The sequence below is a fragment of the Rhipicephalus sanguineus genome, chromosome 3 (genome assembly GCF_013339695.2).
Source record: "Rhipicephalus sanguineus isolate Rsan-2018 chromosome 3, BIME_Rsan_1.4, whole genome shotgun sequence".
NCBI classification, from domain to species: domain Eukaryota; kingdom Metazoa; phylum Arthropoda; class Arachnida; order Ixodida; family Ixodidae; genus Rhipicephalus; species Rhipicephalus sanguineus.
The window spans coordinates 103,833,759-103,853,836 of record NC_051178.1 but is presented as its reverse complement, the minus strand read 5'-3'; the positions used below and the strand labels follow the sequence as shown (position 1 = coordinate 103,853,836).

At 47.9% G+C, this 20,078-nt stretch overlaps 1 protein-coding gene across 5 annotated transcripts in view; it reads right to left on the bottom strand.

The window, feature by feature from the left end:
* Positions 1–19,074, bottom strand: part of LOC119386883 (uncharacterized) — a 33,003-nt gene extending 13,929 nt beyond the window's left edge. For 2 of the 5 annotated variants that reach the window (XM_049413289.1, XM_049413291.1), the window contains exons 1-2: positions 18,832–19,074; positions 17,514–17,870 (exon numbers count right to left, since the gene is read on the bottom strand). In XM_049413289.1, the coding sequence (XP_049269246.1) occupies positions 17,595–17,870; positions 18,832–19,002 (447 nt within the window). In that variant the 5' untranslated portion in view covers positions 19,003–19,074 and the 3' untranslated portion in view covers positions 17,514–17,594. Of the gene's footprint in view, positions 1–7,721; positions 7,871–17,513; positions 17,871–18,831 lie in introns of those variants that run through there. The other 3 variants (XM_037654158.2, XM_049413290.1, XM_037654159.2) reach the window with 3 other exon arrangements.
* Positions 19,075–20,078: the final 1,004 nt, after the last annotated feature.

Genomic DNA, 20,078 nt, shown 5'->3' with positions numbered 1-20,078 from the left:
TGCGTGACATGCATCGACTATAACCGCTTGCACGGCGAAAAAACAAACAAACAAAAAAAAGGCTGCAAAGTTTCGCGATGCGCGCATGCGCTTGCAAACGTCGCAACGGAAATCACGAAACGTTTCGCTGCGCCTTCGCTAGGAGGCAATGCGGGTGTTTGCGATGTGGGGGCTTCATGAATGTGACGTCAGGGCCTCTCCTTAGTATTCCTTCCTCCATGATTGCAGGTCAAAATCCAGTGCCTGTATATACGGGGTGGCCGATGAACGATTGTACAGCGCGAGCAGTCGGTTTTTAAAGACGATAGTCTTTCTTGGGGAACTTAAACGCAGAAATTTTGGTCTGTCTTTCTGTGTGTCGGCACGTCACTCGATTCAGCCACCCGGCCAAAGTTGAACCACTTGCCCCAAGGGCCAGCCATCTTGAACGGCTGACTAGGTTGATACTTGTGTACATTGTTGATCAAAAAGCAAACATTACGCATATCTGAGGCGCAACATCACTAGGTAAGTATTAGGTGGTCTGTTCCTTTAATAGAAAATACATAGATACGTTATTCTAGAGACCCTAGTTTCTTAAGCTGCGCTGAAAATGCGACTGCGCTAAAACTTGCCTTCCTCCGTGCCCTCTGCACGAGCTCATTGTTGTGTTTCGGTTTCGGTTCAGTATTGCACTGTACGAATGCCATGGGGCGCCGCTCTGGCATTCCTGTTTTACCCAGGCGACGTGTAAATAAAAGAGTGTGTGGAGAGTACTCGTTGAGTGCGGACGTTTCTTCTGCTTCGGCGCTTCGCGCCAAACCGCGTGTTAGGGCTGGCTGGCGTCCCCGCCGGTCGCGTTGGTCACCACCGGTCCAACGCGGCCGGCGGTGACCGGCGCGTTGACCGGGCGTTGACGGCGGTGACCGGGACTACCAGGCCGCAACACAGCACTCCTGTTTCCCGGCGTATTGCCAGATGGCGTCCATATCTCACGCCGCGCCTCTTCTATCGTCTTTAGACGACATTTGCAGCGAATCACGCAGATACGCGGCCAAAATTTTTTTCATTCAAGAAACTCGCAAGCAGACGCTGCCTGCGTCGGCGTGGGCGCGTTCTTGTTCCTTGCGAGCTGGTAGTTCAGCGTTCATCGCAGAAAGAGCGTTTCCATAGTCAACGAAGCGTCGTTCGCTTTCTCTCGCCACACGGGGAGCGCAGAGGCGGTGAAAGCAAATGCGCTGAAGCAAATGGACCGTCTCGACAGCAGGCGACGATGCGCGATGCACGCCGACACGCCGAGACTCTAAGGTGCTCCACCCCTAAAATCCACGCTCAATCTACTTTGAGAGTTGTCGAAGGAGTTTTTAGGTACGAAGCACCTTAAAGGGAAGCTGGAGCACGTTTTGAAAAAAAATTACTTTGGAGCGTGTAAGGATAGTTTGATCCCTGCTGAATTAGATAAGCGATGTGAGAGTTTTCAAAAGTGAACGCAAACAGCACTTTTCGGCAAAAAACACGGGCTGTGGCCGTAGGGCTTCTTGAGATGCTGAGCGGACGCGACGACGCCGCCCTCGGTATGCCGCGTTATCTGCAATAGCAGCACTGCTTAATTAAGCGCGGCCTCCTCGATTAGCTCCGGCCACGGCTCGTCACGGGTTAGTCACGGAGGCCACGGTTGAAGATGCGAGAGACGCTTGTTCAAGTAGCGCTCGGCTCTTTGTCGTTATTCCAGATATCGCAATCCAGCTGCAGAACGTTTAGCTTCGGTATACTTACTTAAACAGCGCTCTCGCAGTTCGGATCAGTGAGCGGCGGGAACCTTCCGTCGGAGTGCAGCATGGCTGTGCCAAGGGAACAGAAGATGACGTAGGTTTCCACGCCGACACTTTCGGCGCGCTCGCATGGGCGGAACAAGACAAACTTTTCTATCCCATATTCTAAAGCTCTTGCTGCAACAACCACGGAAAAATTACTGCATCGCCGATAATAATGTCGGTCCTTGCTAACCACGAAGTTTTATCGAATTCTAAAACCTCTTCAGCTTCCCTAAGCTGAACTTGGAAAAGTGTTGCAGGGCCCCTTTAAGTGTAAATCAATACACGCAGAGCAGCTTTGCTGTTGCAGCAACACGTTATGCGAAAACTTGTGTTCACAAATTGTGCCGGGAGCCTTAGGTTTCGGGAATACCAAATACCCTTTAGTCAATGCGCTCCTCGCCGAAGCGATCGACCTGACTACACCACGCCATCCCGTCACTGATAAGATAACACTGCTTTTCGTATGTGAAAACAAAAACGTAGTTGGACATTCTATTTTCTAAAAAGAACATCTCGACCATGATGACGCGAACGTTCTTGTCGGTGACGAATTATGCAGCTTTTATGGTGTAATAGGTTCTCTGTCAGAAATTACGTTTTGGCAATCGTCCTGGTTAGAACCCCCCATGCCAGGTTCGCCTTTGTCTAAACAATATGCTTCACCTTACAACGCACTTTTGTAAAGGTGAAGCTTACTTACAGGTACGTCACTTTTTTCCTCACTGTCATGTCAGCCAAAACGTCGAATGTTGCTTCCCAAATGCGCCAGTTCTTTATGTGCACGTTTAACTCACTGTCAGAGCGACCAAAGGTTCACATTTCGGCATGTGAAGTTTGCTTTGTCTGTAAGAAACCTTTAAATGTGCATCGGTTCGACGACAGCGGCCTGCAAAGCGTTGTCGTATCGCTGTAAGCAAAACACCGCATGCCGGCGGGTTTGCTTGCTGCAAAATGTTGCAAAAAAAAAAAAAATTAACGCCTATCAGCGAATGTGCTGGAAATGAAGCGGAAGCGCATGTGGTGGCCTAGCTTGCGGCTTTGAAGGCCCAGTGCCACTCAGGAGCCGCAAGCCTTCAATCAACGTCTTGTATGTTGCGACCATTCTCCGAAACGAAACAAGCACGTTTCAAGGGGGTGGGGGGAGGGAGGGACTCCCTCAAACTCCCCCTCTCGCTACGCCAGTGCTCAATCATCGTATATAACGTCGGGAACTAGGTTCTCAACTGAAACGTAAATGCTACGAAACGCGTGCCCGAACACCGTGTAATGATGCTGACGTTGCTGTGACTGTTTGCCTCAAGACATGCCGCCATCGCTAGAGGCGCCTCGTATGTTGCGGAGTTATTTCTGCACGGTAGCAAACGTTGATTTTCCTATATGGCAAAACCCCGCGAATACACTGCGCACCACCAAAGTGCATGCATGGACAGCACGCATAAAGCCCTTATCTCCGATGTGCCGCGAATCAACAACCCTCGGCTGATATTCACATGGAGATGCGATACATAACAATGCCTAAACTTGGAAACTATCACCTAATGCAAGTCCACAATGACCACACTGGGTGCTGTGCAGGCTGCGGTAAGAACGTTACTAGATGTCAGCCGTAATTTCGCCGTATTTTTGGAATGCAACCTGTTGAAGAATGCAGTGCGGTGTTGGTGCTCTGCAGTTGAAACTCGATACAACGAAACCCGGTTACGAAGTCCACGACTTAACGAAGAAATTGCGATTCCCCGGAAGCTACCCATACGGTTCAATGTTGTCATCAACCCCAAATAACGACACTGACTTGGCACCAAACCCGACCTAACGAAGCTTTTCGTGAAATAAACCAGTAAAAAAAGGCGGCCATTTCTTTCCAATTTAGACGCGGACGTGTTTTTCTTTCGCCGCCCAAGTCACACCCCTAGTTTTAGGTAGACGAGGCTTGACGCACGGAACAACAGACTCAAGAGTCGGTAGCGTCTAGCAACGCAGATGGAACTATGGGAACGGCGGCCGTTTACTGTCCCAGTAAATGCTCCAACTAGGAACCCTACGATGGTTGCTTTCGTTTCTTCATGGTTTGTGCGACAGATGGCACTGATCACCTCCTCGCAACCTTCTTGCTTGGCCTGCTCGCACATTCACTGCAGTCGTTCTCCCCTATTGGCAGCCTCCCTTATAGCTTCACGTGACCTCTTACTTGAGCTGCATCGCCCAGGCCTAAGAGCCGCTATGTCCGGGCCACTTTTGCGGACTCTTCACAAGCGCAGCCTTGTGTTAGCGGCAAGTACAGTGTTGCTGTAGCTTCTGGGTGTAGAGACGTAACAATTTTAGACTTCGAAGGAGCGAAAAATTTCTTTCTCGATTTTACGAACTTCCCGATTAGCGAAATAATTCGAGCTTGGTATTTACTTCGTTCATTTGAATTTCAGCTGTATGTCGTTGCTAACTGAGTGACAAAGCTTTGTGCGAAATGAATTTTCTAACTTGCAATGCGCGATAGTTTGTTGCGTCAGGTTTCGCGGAACTTAGTGTTTCTCCGGGAAGGTGCACATCGACCGACACGTGCTTTGCTAGCACCAGTGAGCAATTAGAGAGTTTTAGTGCCGGAGCCCCAGAGCGGCTTGCGTACGTAAGCCCTCGCGTTCCTTTGTATTCTCCATGGGTGTGTCCGCTGGGAGTGCAAAGAAACTCAAGAGCGCGCGTACCCAAGCGGCTTGGGGTCCCCGGCACTAACACTCTTCTATTGCCTCAGAAGCTCCTTCACCTCACCTCGGTACATTCTTACTGTTGCCGTAGTCGTTCCTGTTCACTGCAGCCATCCGTTAGCGCCGCAGCTGGGTGTTTTTTTTTTTTTCGTTTATTATGGAAACTGGGGCATGCTGCAAACACCCTACCGGCACGATTCCCGTCGTCTGTCCGTGCTTGTAGCAATAACCTGGTTCTCTTGGCCTGGTTCTCTTACCAGTCAAACACGTACGACGCAATGCAGTCAATGTGGCTTATTGTGCATTATAGCGATATGAACTATAGCCACTTTTGAGCCCGTGAGCTGAGACATGAAATGTCCACAAGAGGCAGATGTGTGCATTTTCGCTGCCTAGAACAAAATGGCGGCTCACCGTCTTGTCCTCCTGATGAGAGGGTGCACGTTTGGTTGGGCTGTATGCGAGACTATGGTGCTCCGGTGTAAATTGAACCATAATAATGCTGTTGCCATTTAGAGTTTTTGATGTTATAATGCCGTTAGGGACCCTTTAACAATTTTGTTGGGTCCCTAAAAGTGTAAATACATGTACCACAAAAATAATGAAATAAACTTCAAACTTCAAACTTCAATCAGCCTAACTCAACATCAACGTCTGCTTGTCCCTTTGTCTCCGACATACGTTTCTGTGTGTTTCTTTTGCAGCGCGCTACTCTCGAGGAGGTCGCGGCGTTACCTCAGCAGGGACACCTTCTTTACCTCTCTCACGCGCTCTACCCAGACTGCCACTGATGTTAGCTGCCCTCGTTAAACGACTTTACGACTATGATGCTCCCGTGCTTGAGTGTGTGTGCGTTTCTTTCTCTTCGTTTTTACTCTTTTTTCCTTCCTTATCTTTCTATCCCCCCTTACACCTTCCCCCAGTGCAGGGTAGCAAACCGAAAAACTTCTGGTTAACCTCCCTGCCTTTCACTTAACCTCTCTCTCTCTCTCTCTCTCTCTCTCTCTCTCTCTCTCTCTCTCTCTCTCTCTCTCTCTCTCTCTCTCTATCTATCTATCTGTGCGCGGTTTTCACGATGGCACAAGTCAGGCTTAGAAGCTACACTTTCTCAGTCAGCTTTATGGTTAGAATTACCGACCGACGTTAGAGTGGTCGTTGAAGGGGACCGGAATCACTTTTCCACGTGATCATCGACTGACCTCAGTATCGGAGTTAATTGCCTCACGCGTCGATCGCCACAAGTTTTGCACGTCCGTCTGGAACGAGCGGAGTTACAGGGATTTGTTGTACCTTTAAGCGATTTCTGTCTTCTTTCGTCACGACGAGCGCACTGGAAGCTGTACAGGAAGAAATGGCAAAAGGGTAATGAAACTACGCCAGCGCGCGTCATGAAATGCGATAATTCTCTCCACGTGTGATTGCGGTGCGCGGTAGTGCTTCTACTGTGTAATTTTAGCACACTGTAGAGCGCGGCGCCCCGCCGAAAGAAGCGCTTGTGTTATGTCTGAGCTATTTGCCAATAGCACCAATATGCTTTATGACGTCATACAACGACTGCCGGCAGCTCCAAAGAAAGTGAGGGCGGGCCTCTGTATGAAGAAAGGGTGCTTGAGAAAGTGGCGCCTTCCCGCTACGCTTGTAAGCTCTCCTTGTCGCGCAGGACTGTAAGATTTGGCTGAGGTGTTCACAGCAGCGTCTTCTTTCCATTGTACGTGTTTTTTCATCAAGCACGAGGGGTGGCTCAGGGCCCCTTTAATGCTTGAAACCCGTATGTGCAATTCGCGAAATACGTCATCAATTCTAAGCGTACCCAGAGTATCGTCTGGAATGTTTCCGTGAGTTAAAAAAAAAGGATGAAGCTCCCTACTGGGGAAATGTCACAAAGTGGGTACGCAATATTTGTTCCAGTATTTAACCAAACAAATGCAGTACTCGCCAAGATTAGCATACAATAGCCGATATTAGCTATCATTTAGCAATTATCATTTAGCGTTAACCAACACTAGGCGCCACTATCCTGTGTGGTACGGTTCCTTGCTGGGACACCTGTACTGACGTATACCTTGACTGTATCGTATGGTTACTTGATGTGCTAACTTTATCACATCGTCACTTGTTGGTGCAGCTTTGCAGCCCGGCCTCTTTTTTTTTTCATCATCTGTATAATATAGTTACCTGTTTCGACCACTGCAGTGATGCACTTTCCTTATGCGCCGATTGTCACGCTGTTACACAGTCTCACACGCTATTCTTTCTGGCGACTTATAGTCAAAGAACGTTCAGACATTAAACGGGGGAAAAAAGGCATTCATTTTGATTTCAATCGGCAAGGCGGCCGCTGCACAGTGTAATGATTAAACTTGCACGATGATACTGAAGGTGACTAACGCTTCCTGTTGTGTATGTGTCTTTGTCAAATTCCGTTCTTCGTCATGTCAGCTGTCTTTACGCCTTACTAACCGTGTACCTTAAGAGACAAGACACACAGCCGAATTTTATTACTAGACGCTTTAGTTTGGTTCAAACTAAATACTTTGTGACGCTTCACCCCACAAAAAAAACAAGCACAACGATGGCTTTGCGCGCTGTCGCAGCCACAAATCCACCACCCACTCACTACAGGTTTCATTTTAATTGCTACAAAAAAATTCCAAACAACAACAAACAACACACAGTTCGAACACTTATACACACACAAAATATGCGAACATAGAAGGCAAAAAACACCAATAAATAATGCGCACTGCGGCTTTTTTTTTTTGTTCACCTTTTTTTTTAAGCACAAGCTACAGCTATATGATAATTACTAAACATAGAAAGAGTCGTAGCAAAGAAGAGCTCAACAAGTAAAGACTGTGAGAAATCACCTGCGACGACACGAAAGTGAGTATGAACTGGAACATGCCCCTGAAAATGTCGTTGCTTCTGTATTAATGCGATTCCTGTGGCTTCAGGATAACGTGCTTAACGTGAGTCGTGTATAGCACGTCGCAACGAGACGAGGTCTAAGGAAGAATAAATTAGAGTACCAGCGTTGAGCCAGTCGCACGCAAGAGCTCTTTTGACAGAACGATAAGCAAGCAAACAGAAGTAAACAATGAAAAGTTCGAATATTGGACTAAAAAAAGGAGACAGACACATTGGCAATAACGGCAAAACCAGTTTGCCGCTGCACTGAACGCATCACGGGATGGAATGAGATATCGGGATAGAAAACGCACGGCACGTTCAGTGCGATAGCGTGAGCGACAGGCTTCAGGCACAGACGAGACTTGAGGCAGGAACGTGGGCGGTGGTGTGAAGACGACGCCCGCCGCTCTGGATGGAGACGTGGACGGAGTTAGTCTGTGTCGGACGGTCGTTGTTTTCGGACAGGAACTGCGAATAGAGATGTACGCCGTGAGTGAAGAAAGCAAAGAAACACTGTGGCATTGCTTTCGATGACAGAAAAGTTCGGCAGCGTGTTATACTCCGTGTAACATTTGAAGGCGAAAGCCTTCCGCGCACTCGGTAATGCAATCGGCTACCAGACCTCTTGCATGACATAAGGAGGTGCAGTATGAGAGAGACACGTATTGAATTACCTTGAGATCCTAAGCCGATTGCATTGTTCCTCCCCTCCTCTCCCACCTGAAGTTCTCTGCACCTCACGCGGTGTTCGACTGCCTCCGAGATCGGCTAATCTTTGACCAAGCGACGATATCACGTTATGACGTCATCAGGTGATGTCGCGTGATGAATTCATCAACCACGTCATGCGATGACGTGATGGTGACGCCACAGATTTCGGTGAAATCTGACGTCATGATGACGTCACAACAATTCCTTCCTTCTCCGCACGCCACTCGCTCGGAGAAGGTCACGTGGGATTTTGTATCACTTCATTCTACTGGCTTGTCCCGCTCACGCACACGAGACACTTAAGGCTTTCGCCTTTGGGCAAATTGCTGACAACTCAATCATTCAGTTTATATTTAATGAAGAACATTAATACGGCTATAACAGCGGACAGCAACAGTAGCCAGCGTCAGCGGGTAGTTAGTCAGTGCTCGTAGTACGCAAGTAAATACGGTAATTGGATTTGATACGAAAGTATGGTAGACACTATCATCATACCACATCAATGAAAGTAGGTGGAAGAAAGCATAGATGAAGTCTTTAAAGAAAACATAAAAAGCGAAAGAAAGCCCTGATTGCTATTTCACACCCCTTCTTTTCCTCTTCGCGCCTCTGCCTTGAGCTGAGAGTAGCGAATCGAACGGCCAATTTAACCTCACTGTCATGGTTTATGAACGGAAAACATGCTACGACAGTAATAATGAAATTGATTGATTGATAATATTCGTAAGCCAATGTTTCTATTCTAATCTGAAGAGAGCTCACGCGCTTTCACCTCGGCATGTAGTTATGCCACATGGTCAGCGTTGTAAATTTTAAATACCCTTATACAGATCCAACGCGGATCTTGATATTTGTGTGAAACTAAGCTTTCGTGAAGCAGTTAATCACCTTGCTGTAAAACTGCGTAATATTTCATACCTATAATTTCCCTTACTTTCACTTCATGAAACCTGCACTCTTGTGCAGTGATAATGCACAGCACTAGTCACAACTTTAATGCCCAGTAGCACTTGTGCACTCCAACATTCAGAAGCTATCGCGAAATGCAGCCGCTGTGGTTCAAGCGGGTGAATACTGCGAGAAGTCGACGCATATATGGCATGAGCGCCAAGGCGGTGTCGGGTTGAGAGGAACAGTGATGAGGAGAACGACACTTGCAAAGCGGAGAACGACACGTGTTTACTACGCCCTTGTGTCGCGTTACTTAGATGCATTCAAATACAGTTAAGGCCTTTATGCTCATTTATGTCAGACAAAGACAAGCCCAGTGGTCAAAGTGTCCATCTACCCCTGAACTGTCCTGTGTGGATTTGTATAACAGTACACCCACTTCTTCTTGGGGATTATAGGAAACAAATATAATATGTGTAATATCGTGTGCTCGACCATCGGGAAACCAAGGCGCACTTAGACTCATCTTAGGCGGCATTATGTGCAGGTGTTTTATGTCGCGATTTATTGTTTCATTATGCATATCAGAAGCGCACTCAGTGGCCTTACATTGCCGGTGCTGAGGCGTAACCCGTGGGCCTTGAGTGGAATAAAGCAAATCAATGTCTTATGTAATTTGCAAGGCCGGAGCTTCCCAAGCTTCGCCAAAGAAAGTTCAGTTTTGCGGCGTTCTGTGGATGCTTGGTCTTCCGGGGGTTCCTTCTCCATGCGTGTGAGAGGCGCACGCGTTGTTGTGCGTGCTTACGCGTATCACCGAATATCCAAGCTCATGTGGTGGTGCTGGGGATGTTACAGTAGCAGGGGTTTGCCTGTCATTCATAATGGGAAGTTGAGCGACTTTGTCATTAATCCACAAGCCGTTTTGGTGATGATGCCTGGCACGCACAGCCGGCAACTGTTCCGCCTTAAGCTGTTATGAGTTGATAGCGGTTTGTCGCCAGACGTTCACTATCCCCTTCTTTCGCGCGAAAGCAATCGACAGTCGCAGAAAAAAAATTTACACTTGAGCGAATTGACAGTGGTTGAACATCTCGCTGGTGTAGTGCATAAAACGAGGATAGTACAAGGCAAGCAAGAACGCAGGGATAGTTCCTTCCTGCCTTCCTTCCTGCCTCATATCTTTGTTCTTATTTTTTTGCGTTGGTCGGCCAAAATCTTCAGCATTCGTTCAACTCTCCTCCCAAATGACGCGGACCCTTCGGTTAATGGGACATCTTGAGAAGGTCCAACGCATAAGACCACTCCTTTGCAGACTGTGGACCATCGCTTTTCTTTCTTCGTCGAACCGCGGGCGTAGCCAAAACGGAAATGTTCTAGGTCGCCAGTATCACCAACTGTAACGACACGTTGCCAGATTTAGTATGCCAATAAAAGAAAAGAGGCCTCTTCGAGTGTGCAATAAAGTGTACCCTCGAGAACGGATCGACTCGACGCCCCCCAGCCTCCGGCGGCCGGTCTCCATTCCGCCGGAGAATTTAAGGAGAGAGAGGGGGGAGCTATGTGGGTCACTCGGAGCCGACGACCGGTGGCCCTGACTTTGGGAAGCATCTCGTCCCACTTGCGGCTAACGGCACCGCCAGAAGGCAAGGTCAAGGGCGGCGCGTTTCCTTCTCTCCCCGCCGCCTCGTCTGCCGGGGCCGAAAACGCACGCCGTTTCCTGGATGCCTCGCGCTCCTGTCGATGAGCCTGCCCCGAGCACCTGTGTATGTGCACGCGGTGTATCTAGGCACGTACGTGCGTGGGACCCACGTGATTGCGCATGTGTGACCTCACGTGCGTGCGTGAACGAAACACCGCCCCGTGACCCGGACGCCATCCTCTACAACTACAAGCCCCCCCTGGGGCTTTCTTTCTTCCTTCCTTCCGTCGCGGCGGCCACGCAATCTCGTTTATCAGTGTTCTCTTGAGCGGGATTCCCTCGACTTAATCACTCGATCATCGTTGCTACCTCCCCCCTCCCTCCACTCAGGCCGCTCACCAATGTTTTCTGCGGACGATTTGCCCGTATTCTGCTTTGTACATAAGGTACGCTATTCTTCTATTTTTGCTTTCCTGTTCAAGACCGTCATTTGAGTCCTGGTATGCAAGAATATGCTTTAGTTGTTACTACGTCTCCTAAGGCATAGAAAGGCAAATCCTAACCACCATGCTAGGTGTTAAGCCGTATAACTTTCTAGTTATCGATGCGAGGTTCTGTCTTTCTTAAATATTTTTTTTTTATTTTGAGCTATTATTTAGTGTGCCTCACGGAGAAAGACTCGTATTGAATTTTATTGTATACGTATGCCCCTCATATAAATATAGAACTCCTTTGGTAATCTTTTTTTTTCTTTTTTTTTTGTCAGGAGTATAATTTTTGTTGGTCATGCCCAGTTTTACCGCTTCCACGTGGGAGGGAAAGTAGAAACTTGCACGGCAATAGCAGTGAGAGCTGACGTGGTGTCTGACGTCACCTCTCACCGCTACTGACATGCAAGCTTTCTTTCTTTTTTCCATGGCTCAGGTAATGTATCTTCACCAAGAACAAACATCCAGCAAGCAGAACACTAATACTTCTGATAAAGAATATGAGGACACCCACAACGGTGGTGTAGTGGTTATTGTGCTCAAATGCTAACCCGCAGGTCGCGGGATCGAATCCCGGCCGCGGCGGCCGCATTTTTGATGGAGGCGAGGATGCTTGACGCCAGTGTACTTGGATTTAGGTGCGCGTTAAAGAACCCCAGGTGGTCGAAATTTTCCGGGGCGCTCCACTACGGCGTCTCTTAATTATATCGTGGTTTTCGGACGTTAAACCCCAACAACTATTTTTAAAAAAGAATATGAGGACATTTTTATATACAGGTTCGCTTTTTCTAATGCATCTGTTGGTCGGATTGCCGTACATATGTGAAGGTACTTGTATATTCCGGTTCACTTCTCTTAAAATCTGCATCTAAGAACAACCAGCATCGCGTCTTTCGCTTTAGCTATTGCGTCACGTGCTTCCGCGCTGGAAGTTTTTCGTCGCACCAGCCGCTACGGAAACGGCGAATGTAGTGCACGTAACGTGACACCTGACTCTATAGAGGCGTCACTTGCACTCACGGAATGCAGGTGAAAACCAGGACGATAGATCGTTCAGTCCCTCTACTTAAAAAGGAATGAATCAGCCAAACAGTTCTGAACATATTTGCTAAATTTTTCGATGGGGCGACGTCCGCCCCTTTGTCAAAGGCCACCCTATCATCATCTGCGTGTCAGGGTTATGCAATAAATGGCATGGCATGGTAATGTAGATACTTCTTAGTTGCAACGGTCCCAGCTTTGTCAATGCACCTTGTTTAGTGGTTGTGAGCGCCGCGACATCTCTTGTGTCGGACGCCGCACCTTCCCGACTCATGGCTAACTCCTGAACTATGTTCGGTGACAGATGAAATGCCATTGGCACTCTGCGTTTCCAGGTGGCCTCCCTCTCAAGGTTTGAGCAAGACTAACACTGCCAATTTGTTCAGTGATCTAAGCAGAATTGACAATACCACATGAGATGGATAATGGCTTAAAGACAGTAACATCTACACAGTATAGCTAAAGAACATACGGCGCGGAGGATGTAGAGGCTCGCTGACAGTGCTGGAAAGGCTCAGTTGCGCTGGAATTGGTGTTCATTTCCTTTATTATGCATACTCTTGTCACGTGCATCTTTTCATTAGTGAACGAAATGAACTATTGTAGAAATCCGCAAGGTCTATTGGCCTGGTTATGTGAGCCTGTGCAACACAGTGAATGGAGCTCACAGATTTGCGCATCGCCATTTTTAACGGCCATTGAAACTTTGTTAACAAGAACATTTTGCTGTTTGAATATTTTCCTTTCTGTATATTTTCCCGTTTTCCATTGCAGTGTGCTCTAGAATAATAATAATAATAATAATAATAATAAGAAGAAGAAGAAGAAGAAGAAGAAGAAGAAGAAGAAGAAGGAGAAGAAGAAGAAGAAAACGCTTCGCGACCCACCTTTTTTTCCTTTTTTTAATTATTAATCTCACAAAATTAACTTGTAAGAAATCTTTATGTTAAACAAAAATAGGAAATTATTCTCATTACTAGATTTTAAATAATTTTTCTAAGCTACCCGATTCTTGGCCAATCCCCCTGAGTGGGTGTGAGCCAGCAGTACAGGATCTACATCTACATCTTCATCTACAAGGGAAATGACAGCAATGGTCGCGCTAGGCTTTAAAGTGCTATTAACTACAAACTTCACGTCAGAGTGTGCATCTACCCGTTAGAATACGTGCCTAGTATTCATCGCGATACCCAGCCACAGTACTTGCGCGTTAATTATTGGTACGAACGTAACCTAACACTGCGTGCATGTCGGCGTCAATAAATACGTAGGCGCATCTGACAAAACTAGTGTCGTCACAGTTTTCTGAAGGAATGGGAATTTCTAACGCAACATGCTGACTATCTATCAAAATTCAAGCGAATAACAGAACGGGAGCTACAAACATAAAGATCGCTTAAGTAAGCTTAGGCACGTGAACCAAGTAAACAGGCGGCAACTTGGGCCAATAACAAGAAGCAAAGAAGAACGTCCAGGCGACTGAACTAACACAACGCAGGCAAAATCTGCGCGTGCCCTTGCTAATGCGCTAACGTCGTGGCCTGAATAATCTCTCAACAAGCAAACGAGCAATTTAGTACGAGCAAGGGCACACGTACGAGAACGCTGTTGCATGATCCACGTTCAATAGTAACAGGAAGCACGCATGCGTAAAAGGATTCGACGGTCGTGTGTATAGGACCTGTTGCAAGCCAGTACGAGAGCTGCCGCGCGTGGCAGAATAATCGGGTCGATAAAGATAGCGATGAACGAGCGAACGGTGTGAGCAGCGTGCGATGAGACGATATCTCGCGAGGGGAGCGGTCGTGCCCCGACCGGATGCGTACTATGCCAAATACATCTGCCGCTGACGCACAAACCTGCGTGAGAACTGGGTGACCGTGTTACGAGACAGTCTAGTTCTCTCCGGTGGAGACGTAACGACCTGCGGTGGTTGGCGGACATCGTTTGTTGTTTTGTTCGTCGACTCGCTGAATCCTGTTTACTGTCGCGGCCCCGCTAGCTGTCAAGCGAAAAAAAAAAAAACAGTCTGCTGTCAGGAGTCCAAACGCAATGCAACATTAGGGCCTTCAAAGAACAGCGTCGCTTTCAGTCTGTTTCTTTCGTGGTAGCTTAAGGTTCGGTGTCGCGCTTCTGAGCTCGAGGATGCCGGTTCGATTACCGCGGTCGCGGCGGCCGCATTTCAATGGGGACGGAATGCGCGAACACCCGTGATAATAATTCTTATTGTTGGGGTTTGACGTCTCAAAACCACGATATTATTACGAGGGACATCGTAGTGGAGGGGTTCTGGAAATTTCGACCACCTGGAGTTCTTTAATGTGCACCTAAATCTAAGCACACGAGCCTCTAACACTTTTGCCTAAATCGAAACACGCCCGCATCCGGGATTCAACCCGCGACCTTCGGGCAAGAACACCCGTGCACTTAGATTAGGGTGCACGCTAAAGTACCCGGATGTTCGAAATTATTCGGGAGTATCCCCCACTACGATGAGCATCATAATCGTATCGTGATTTTGACACGTAATACCCGACAAATTTTATTACTTTAGGTACACCTGGTCTGCTCGCTTAAAAAGATTGCAGAACAAACACAAATACGCCGCTTCTAAACGCAAACAAGCGGTCTGTAGAAGAACTGATAGCTGGGCTAGTTGGTTATAGTGCTCGAACATCTTGGAAACAGCGAAAAATCTACACGGACAAAAGAAGATAGAAGGACACACCACAGCGCTGACTTGGTGCAGCGGTCTGGCTTTGTGCAGATCGCTGTTGCCACAATCTCACAACTTGCTTTTATAAAAGCGCTAGAGAGGGCGTTACGGAAGACCAAAAGAACTTCATGTTGTCATGCAGTGACGTAGTCAAAGAATGAGCAGACAGCGTTGCTCAGACCCTCTTGGATTTAATAGAAGACGTCTTATTGATCTCGACATCTTGCGACCCCTGTATTCAACTGAAGTCACCATTTATACTTAATAGCCGCCAGCAAAACCACTGCTCCGACCAAGATGTCGGCGTCTACGGAAAGCTACTATTCGACACGAATGTAATGCCGAATGCGTGAATCATGAGTACAATATCTCTTCACGCGTGAGGGTCGCTATTGCTCGAACATCGAGTCCAATTTTAATAGCATCTGCAGTCGCACTCATCTATAGGCAGAGACGTAATTCTATGACTTCAAGGACTGGTTTCACAATCCACCGGAGATGTTTCTTAAAGGACCCCTAAACCACTCCGAGTTCAAATACGAAAGAGTGATTTCTTTCTCGCCTTCACTACCCTTCCTACACGCGATATCACCTCATCTCCACTTATTTCTTCATGAAGCACGTGTACAATGTCAGCACTAAGCGCTGAACCAATCAGAATTGCGCGTTTGTTGGGTACACGCTTTTATCTCCGCTTGCGCAGTCAAAAACAGACAAAACGAAGTGAAATCAGTTGATCGCGCATGACAGTCATGCGAAACAAGGAAGAACGGGTGGGCGACTGCATGACAAAGCAGGGCAGGAGCCAATTCGCAACTTATATTCATCGTACATGGACCAATCGAAAGTTTGTACCTTAATGACGTCACGTGAATCACTTTCTGGCGTCACGAAGTGCGCCGAAAAGACGAGAAACGCCAGAAGAGAAAACGCGCTCGTTTTTAGATGCGAAGCAGCTTATGGCGGAGTTCAATCCGGTGGTGGTTGTGGTGTGCGGCGTGACTACCCTTACTGCGCATGCGCATCTTCCTCCCCCTCCTTTCCTCTCCTACGCTCCCCCCCTCTCGCGCGCCTCATTATCTCCTGTGCAACGGCGCGATGAGCGCCCTCCTACGCTCCCCCATATCGCGCGCCTCATTCTCTCCTGCGCAACGCCGCGATGAGCGCCAGCGCATGCGTGTCCCCTCAGCCTCTCTCTCCTCTACTCCGCTCCCCCTCTCTCGCGCGCCTGTCGACCGCGTTCCCCGCTCGCCCTGTGAGAATTAACGGCCAGGCTAGAGAGAAGACACGATGTGCGTAGCGTTCCTCTTCGCGTTCCGCGACGCTTTGAATAGATGGATGCAGCTTACGGCGCGGGACTTCGCCCCAGCTTAAGAACCTGGCGAGCCAGCTCCTAAAAAAATTACACCAAGTCCCGCTCAAGGGAACCACCTTCCCGCTGCTACGCATCGGGGAGATGGTGTAATTTTTTTTGTATTTTCAAAGGCTCTTTATGGGCCCTTTAAGAATTTGCGGAAACAGTGGCTTGCAATAAGGCATTAAAAAGGAAGGACGGCTGATGAGGGCTGTTTCTTTTTCTTATGAAAGGCATGAAGAGCTGCAACCAGCAAATAACGTGTGGTTTATGGGGGGAAAAAACAAAGTTATCATTCGAACCGTAGTACCGACTTGCCGTTGAAAGAGCGATAGGCGCAATGTTCACGTTCGTCTCTAAGAAGTTGCCTAAAACTTCGTAGAGACGAACCAATGAGCCTGTGTGTCATTTCTTGCTCTCAATAGCCGCCACGGTGATACAGTGCTTGCGGTGGTCGGCTCCTGACCCTAAAGATGCTCCCATATGGATGGGGGCGGAATGCTAGAGACCCCGGTACTCAGATTTAGGTGCACGTTACAGAACCTCAGGTGGTCGAAATTTCCGGAGTCCTCCGCTAAGGCGTTTCTCATAATAATATCGTGGTTTTGGCAATTAAAACGTCAGAAGTTATAATATTATGTATAATATTTCGTGCTCTCAACAACGTTGTCATTATGCACCAACTAGGCCCTCAAAAAGCCATTCTAGAACTACAGCTAGCAGCGCTAACCAATCGGCCGGCCAATGCAAGTTTCACAGTGCACTGCAATTACGGAAGGTGCTTCACCCCCTCGTCCTCTCTCACCGCACTACATGTGAGGCTTTATCCGCAGCATTCGTGTCATCATTGTATTGTAATTTACAAGTGAACGGGGTTAAAGAAACAACGATATCAAGAAGGAGGAGGAGGAGGAATGCTGTTTGCTGCAGGCGTATTTAGCCTTGCGAAGTTTGCCGCATTATGATAATGATGACGACGATGATGACGATTTCCTGTTTTACCCTTTGTAACAGTCCCGTGTAACGAAACACTAGCCCTACTTCGCCCGAGCGCCGCCCTATCAAACGCGGTACAGAATGCAGTTCGTCACAACTGGCAGCAGCTCTCTTAGCGTTATCCAATCTATGACGACCCACAGATTTCAGCATTCACACTCCGACCCGGCGTAACTCACGAAGAAACATTAGTAACAGTGGAAGCACCTACTTCCCAAGTAACCGAAGTCCTCGGTTCAACGCTGTTGCAGCAGCACGCATTTTCGCCCACTCACCTGTACATGGGGGAGAGTTTGGCAGCGTCCTATTTACAGAGGTGGCGGTGGTTGCATGGTGTCGGGGAGGGCCCCTTGGCTTCAGTTGTTCTTGGTGGCGTACTTCTTCTCGCCCTGCTCGATGGCCTTGGTGACGCGGTCGAGTACGTCGGCGAGCCCGTCCAGGATGGCCGGGTTGATGGACGGCAGGCTGAAGGTCCTCTTCTGTCCCTCGCGGAAGAACAGGCTCACGCCCAGCAGTGGAAGCAGAAGACCGCCGAGGCCGAGCATCAGCAACATCGGCACCGCGTTGGTCAGCATCGACGGCAGCGAGGAGACCAGGCCGGACATCAGTCCGGAGAGGCCCTGCGTGAAGACCTGCGATTAACGAGAAAGCCCCAAAGCGATGCCTCGGCTGTGAAAGGTCAATCGTGCGTTCTAGTGGACCACTCGGTTTCAACGACTAATACGTCGTACTTTACTTTGTATTCTAGAAGACGTCAAAGTAGAGTATACAACGTAATTGATTCCCTCGTGATAATTTAATAACTGTGCTTAACTGCTCAGATTTAAGCTTTCTTCTGTTCTGAGTTAACTTGCAAACAACCACCTTTCATGCCATAAAGTTGAATCGAATGCTTTCTTTTTCAATGTATAGTTTCTTATCATTCACAATAGTTTACTATGTTTAATGCGCTTTTATATTACTGCACTAACGATCTGTGTTGTGCCTATCGTATTATACCTACTGTTGCATATGCGTGTGAGTTTCCGAATCTACGCTTATTTATTCATGAGGTATTCACTTAACTTATGTCGCAGTCCTTCTGTAAATTTGTGCTTTACTTTCTTGTACCATGTTGTTGCAGCTGCGCGTGAATTTTCGCATTTAAAATTTGTACGATTGTATTTCCCTTTACTACCCTGCTGTACTGCGCAGGGCTTGGAAGCCCTGTCATGTTCAGCTGAGGTTTTCCTTCGAATACCCTCCGCTTCTCTTTTCTTGAAGGGCAAGATTGATTGATTGATTGATTGATTGATTGATTGATTGATTGATTGATTGATTGATTGATTGATTGATTGATTGATTGATTGATTGATTGATTGATTGATTGATTGATTGATTGATTGAAGAAACTTTGACCCCCTTCCCCTATATGGGGAATCCCGCGCACGCCCATGCCCTTTGCAACTACTCCGGCAAAAAAATAAAGGCTGACCCTTCCTCTTTCTTTTTAAAAAAAATGGAGACCGCGGCTTCGTTCAAAGATGTGAAGAGGGAAATGTTTGAGAATATTCAAAAAACACCGCCCGGAACAATCACGAAGTTTGTACTCGCCTGCGTGATGGTGGATGCGATGCCTCCGGCGGCCGCTGCTCCGACGCCCGAGCTTTGCCGGTTGATGTTTGTCTGGTAGAGGGCGGCATCGGGGTAGACGGCCTGCGTCGCTATGATCAGCGTAGCGGCCAGCACAAGGGCCACTAGCGCGGACGCCTGCTGCAACCTCATGACTTCTTCAACCCTTGACTTTCGCGGCCGCCGCTCAATACGCTATACTCCGGGATCCGGTCGGCGATGGCACCCGCTGCATACAATCGGACAAAGAAAAGAGAGGGTTATTGGAAAGTTATCTCTTGACCACACTGAGAGTTCACTCACATTATCCCTCGTTTTCGCACTTGCCCTCTCTTCCTCAACCTTTATGGTTGGGAGAGAGCGTGCGAAGAACACACATATATGCGCCAAGGTAGATGGTTGCTGTCTCAAAGAAGACAAGACCACTTGTCGAAACGTTGGCTTCAGTGACGCCCGGTGTTCAAGAATGTTTACCCCTTGTTTGACGAGGCAAAAACAAATCAAGCCTGAAAGTTCCGCGCTGTGATGGTACGAACCACTCTATGAACACCTACAAAGGCTAAAAAGAACGAAAGATGCAAGTGGGATGGTTGCTTTCGCAAAAGCAGCTCAAGCTTGCTCACCCAAGACAGAGCAGCAAGGAGCAAAGGCAAATAAGGGTGCGCTGTTCTTCCTTCCTGTGCCGCCCTGCACTGCAGAGATTCACCGACCTTTGACACCCCATACGCAGCTAAAATTTAACGTTCCTGTGACTGTTTAGAATCTGTAATTTGTAAGTATGCTCAACGGATGGTCTTGAGCTGAGACTCTCAGCACGCTTCGTTTTGTGTCTAACCGTTTGTTAACGGACGACACGCGGCTGAAAATAAAAATGCTTCGCGGGTAGTGTTCTAGCGACGACGCTGAGAAGTCAGAAACTCTTTCAAATACAATTTCACCGCCGTGTATGCAACGGTAAATGTGCCCTTTTGTACGTCCTTCCACAATTAACTTCATCGCGGGAGCGTCAACCATACGTCAACCAGCGCCTTAACAACGTCGACAACATACAAATGACAATTGCGGAAAAGCAGGCACAGATCAAGCAGCAAACGTGTTTTCCGTTCCCAAGCGGAGGCAAAGAAACCTTGATGATGTAAAACAGTAAGTGTTGTGAAAATTAATATTAAGATATACGTGCGCTGTTGTCATTGGCAAGAAGAAGCTATTTAGTCTTTGCTCGGAAGCGT